Here is a 4,920-nt window from a genome sequence, read left to right as displayed (position 1 = left end):
TTAAGGTGCTCTATCAAAATTGTGAATTTTATGACCATAGGGTCTCACGTTTACCCCTGGGGAAGGGGGAGGGGCAAAGTTTATTATGGCAAATGATACTATGGATATTACATGTTGATAACTTGATTGGAATTATAACCTTGAGTTGACAGTTTGATACTTTGAACATTTTGAGCCAGCTCTACCCCCAAGGGCACCCAAAGGAGTCGGTGGGCTAAAATTTCTACACTTTCCTTGTTTAGAATCAGAGGTGCTTAATTCAAATACTTTTCAGTCTTAAATTTGTATGCTAGATATTGAATAAGGTTGTTTTATTGTTTTTTGTCACTTTGAATAATACTTCTGTTCATGTTTTAAAAACAAAAATCAACTCTCTGTATAAATATATCAGAACTCGGGTGATCGTTAAGGCCCATGGGCCTCTTGTTATATCTTATTTTGTCCACAGCCTACACTTCTGAACCGTTAAAGATATTCTAATTACACTTGAAGTGTACATGCATTACCCACAGAAGGTGTGCAGTGCACTGGAATTAGGTTGTGTGCCCCACTATATACAGAGTTATTGCCCTTTGTTTATTTTTGATACCAAAGTTTGTGCAAGGCATAACTTCCATGTTATTTCACCTAGCTACGTTGACCAAACTAGCTATAGTTATATATGTATCTTGGGAAGAAGGAGTGTCGCATTATAAATTCGGGTCTCGTGCCCCACTATATAAAGAGGTATGGCCCTTTGTAAAAAAAAATATACCGAAGTTTGTCAATTTGCTTATAAGGGGAGACATAGGAGTTTCTAATTATTTTCTCCTATCCTTTTGTATCAATCCAGTACCAATACCTATCTCCCTGTAGGTGGTGACTCATATAATCTTTCCTCGCCTTGGGAATAAGACAGAAAAATCTCAACCCTTGGGTAAGATTCTTAAAAGTTTGGCCCTCAGATTTTTTTCTCCCACTTTAAAATATTAGTGCCAATTTCATTAAATGGAAACAATGATTTCATACGCTCCAGCAAATCAGAGTTATCTTCAGTGATCTACTTTTGTTGATGAGACGTCATTGCATTGTTGACATGACGTCAGTGAATTGTTGACGTGACTTCATACAATTGTTATGAAAGGAGAATCCCCAGTCTTTACCCAAGGGTTAAACAGAAATATCTTTCCCTGGCCAGAAATGGGGATATCTCTGTCTAATTAGGCACCTCTTGACCAGTTTTGTGTACATATGTTATTTTTCTTTTATCAAATGGAAATGTATTACCTTTTGCCATGTGAAAAATCAGCTTTGAGATTAAATGTCAAATTACAAGAGCTAAGTAATTGGTAGATTTGTCAGACTGAAAACATATAATTCTTTAAGTTCAATAATTAGGATCTGAAATTGAGCATGAAATTCACTCTTAGCAATTAACACCTAGCTCATCAATGTTTGCACTTGGATATCTTTCACTCATGGTCTGTTAAAGATACCAACTCAAATAAATATCTTCCACAGAGTGTAACCTTTCCATTTTAAATTGACTAATCAGAACCATATTTTCTATCAAGACATATGCAAATGAGAGACAAAATTGGGTTGTTTTGGTACATCTTTGATACATAGGCATTTTCGTAACTACACAACTGATTTTATTTTGTATTAAGCAAATCTTACCAGATAATAGCAGAAAAATGTGTATTAATTAAGTACCCTATTAAGAACCGTGTGCAGCCCTGTTGTCAGACATGACGTCATTAGAATATGGTGCCTAATATTACATCACTTACCCACTCACATTTTGATGAATAACTATTCTTTCTTTATGCTTTAAGTTGAAATTAATAGAAAACTTTCTCATTAAAACCACTTAAAATTACACTCTTATTGAGAATATGCTGATCTTTTGACTCCTGTTTTGCAGTCATAAAATATGTAATGGCAGGAAACCATTTAATATCCGCTGTGTACTTTTTTACAGAATGGGTCTTGTGCTTCACTCCGAAAAATGTTGTGGATCAGCTTCTGCACGAGCATCGTTTGGTCACGGACATTCTCATGGCGGAGGAGGACATTCTCACAAACATTCCAGTCACTCAGATGATTCAGCTTACGAGCGATTAATTCAGCATGAAAGTGATCATGAATTGGTTCCGAATGTCCAGTCCACAGAAGTACACCCAACCCCCAAACACCAGAACAAGAAAAATATCAACGTTAGAGCTGCCTTTATACATGTGATAGGAGACATTATACAGAGTGTTGGAGTATTAATAGCAGCACTCATCATCAAACTTATGGTTTGTACCACAATATTAAAGTACAGGGGCCCAGTTACAGTCCAGACCCTAGTTCAGGAACGTTACTCCATAAAATTCTATAGACTAATATTACCAGGAGATTTAAGTAATTCAAAAACATATAAAAGAAAGAAAAAAAATTGCCGAAAAATTCACGTTAAGCAAGGTTAGCTTCCTAACGTTCATGTACCATATTCAACTAATTTAGTGCCCCATCCCCTTTACTAGTCCAAATATCCCATTTCTACATATAATTCTATTTCATTTATTTGAGAGAGAAAAATGTGTGTATTATGCCATTGGTTCGAGAATGATCTGCAATGTTTTTCCTGTATTGCTCAGCATCTAGGGCACTTATTAAATGGAACCAATGTTTTGTGCAACATTTTAATAAGATCGCATTGAAAAAGATATTTCAATTCTTTTTCTCTCTAACAAATATTTTGTTCAAATTTTTAGATTTCTAAATAACTCGATAAAGACCTCAAACAAAAAATGAGATGACTGGTTTGTAGTTTTATTCCCAATTTAGCATCATCAACAAATATTCAAACAATACCTGGATAGAATCTATAACTACTATACTTTACTCTATGTAATCCAGATTTTCTATTTTGTAGCCTGATCCCAGTTACAAGCTGGCCGATCCTGTATGTACATTCCTCTTCTCTATCATCGTCCTCTTCACCACAATCTTCGTACTACGTGACACGCTCCAGATAATGATGGAAGGTATGTGTGGTGTAGGACTGTAAATAAGTCAGATGTGACATCATTAAATGTACATTCTTAAGGATCCCTGTCACACTGCACTGTGGTTTTTAGCTCACCTGGCCCGAAGAGCCAAGAGAGCTTATGCCATGGTGCGGCGTCCGTCCAGCGTCAACTTTTTACTTTGCACAACTTCTTCTCAATAACAAAGAGGCCTAGGGTGATGGTATTTGGCCAGTAGCATGCTAGGAGGAAGGACTACCAAGTTTGTTCAAATGAATGACCTTTTCCCATTTTCAAGGTCACAGGGGTCAATTGTCTTAAAAACATTTACAACAACTTCTTCTGAATAACCAAAAGGCCCAGGATGATGATATTTGGCCAATCACATACTGGCATGAAGGGCTGCCAAGTTTGTTCAAATGAATTACCTTGACCTATATTCAAGGTCACAGCAATGTTGATTATATATTATGTTTATTTGCATATAAAAGTCCCATACGGTACATGTATGATTTTCTTTTCAGAATTGATTTATTAAAGCCATAGTCATGACAGAAGAAAAGAAACGTCAAATACTAAGTTACAGTTTCTAGCTCACCAGACCAAAGGGCAAATGAGCTTATGCCATGGCGCAGCGTCCGTCCGTCAACTTTTCCTTTAAAACACTACTAGTCCTGAACGGCTAAGTAGATTTTTGCTAAATTTGATCTGGAACATCCTTAGGCCAAGGGGACTCAATTTTGTATAAATGGTGGGTGTGGCCCCCCTGGGGGCGGAGGGGTGGGGCCCTATAGGGGAGATAGAGGTAAAACCTTTAAAATCCTTCTTCTATCATAGGGATTAAGAGATCTTATTCGAATTAAGTCTGGAGCATCCTTAGGCCAAGGGGACTCAATTTTGTATAAATGGTGGGTCTGGCCCCCCTGGGGATTTGGTCCATATTTGGTCTGAAGCATTCTTGGGTGAAGGGGAAATATAGCAAATTCTTTAAAATCGTTCTTCCTCTGTAGGAATGAAAGGATTTGTTCAATATTTGGTCTGAATCATTCTTGGGTGAAGGGGAACCAATTTTGTATAAGCCGTGGGTCTGGCCTACCAGGGGCCTGAGGGGCGGGGCCCAATAGGGAAACATAGCAATTTATTCTTTAAAATCCTTCTTATTCTATAGGAATGAAAGGATTTGGTCCGTATTTGGTGTGTAGCATCCTTGGGTAAAGGGGAAGAAATTTCGTATAAACGGTGGGTATGCCCCCCCCCCCCGGGACCTGAGGGGCGGGCCCAATAGGGGAAATAGATGTAAAACCTTTAAAATCCTTCTTCTACCATAGGGTTTAAGGGATTTTATCCTAATTTAGTCTGGAGCATCCTTGGGTCATGGGGACTAAAATTTGTATAAGCAGTGGGTGTGGTTTCCAAGGGGGCAGAAGGGCGGGGCCCAATAGGGGAAATAGAGGTAAACCTTTAAAATTCTTCTTCTACCATAGGGATGAAGGATTTTTTCCCTATTTGGTCTGGAGGATCTTGGGCAAAAGGGACTCAATTTTGTATAAACAGTGAGTGTGGCCTCCCTGGGGGCAGAAGGGCAGGGCCCAATAGGGGAAACATAGCAAATTTTTCAAATACCTTCTTCTTCTGTACGAATGACAGAATTTTGTCCAAATTTGGTATGAAGCATCCTTGGGTAGAAGGGGAACCAATTTTGTATAAATGGCGTGTCTAACCCCCCTGGCGACAGAGATGCGGGGCCCAATAGGGGAAATAGAGGTAAAACCTTTAAAATCCTTCTTCTACCATAGGGATTAAGGGATTTTATCCTAATTTAGTCTGGAGCATCCTCGGGCCAAGGGACTCAATTTTTAGGTCACCTGAGACAAAGTCTCAAGTGACCTATTGCGATCGCCTTTTGTCCGTCGTCGTCCGTCGT

The 4,920-nt window shown here is 38.5% G+C and overlaps 1 protein-coding gene across 1 annotated transcript in view; it reads left to right on the top strand.

The window, feature by feature from the left end:
* The window catches only part of LOC110445102 (probable zinc transporter protein DDB_G0283629), a 36,075-nt gene that overhangs the window by 27,991 nt on the left and 3,164 nt on the right, over positions 1–4,920 (top strand). Inside the window, exons 4-5 of the mRNA XM_021489497.1 lie at positions 1,964–2,282; positions 2,903–3,014. Coding sequence (XP_021345172.1) covers positions 1,964–2,282; positions 2,903–3,014 — 431 coding nt within the window. The remainder of the gene's footprint in view (positions 1–1,963; positions 2,283–2,902; positions 3,015–4,920) is intronic.

Source organism: Mizuhopecten yessoensis, unplaced genomic scaffold (genome assembly GCF_002113885.1).
Source record: "Mizuhopecten yessoensis strain PY_sf001 unplaced genomic scaffold, ASM211388v2 scaffold2711.2, whole genome shotgun sequence".
NCBI classification, from domain to species: Eukaryota; Metazoa; Mollusca; class Bivalvia; order Pectinida; family Pectinidae; genus Mizuhopecten; species Mizuhopecten yessoensis.
Note: the sequence above shows the minus strand (reverse complement) of the source record. Positions and strands in the feature narration are given on the sequence as shown.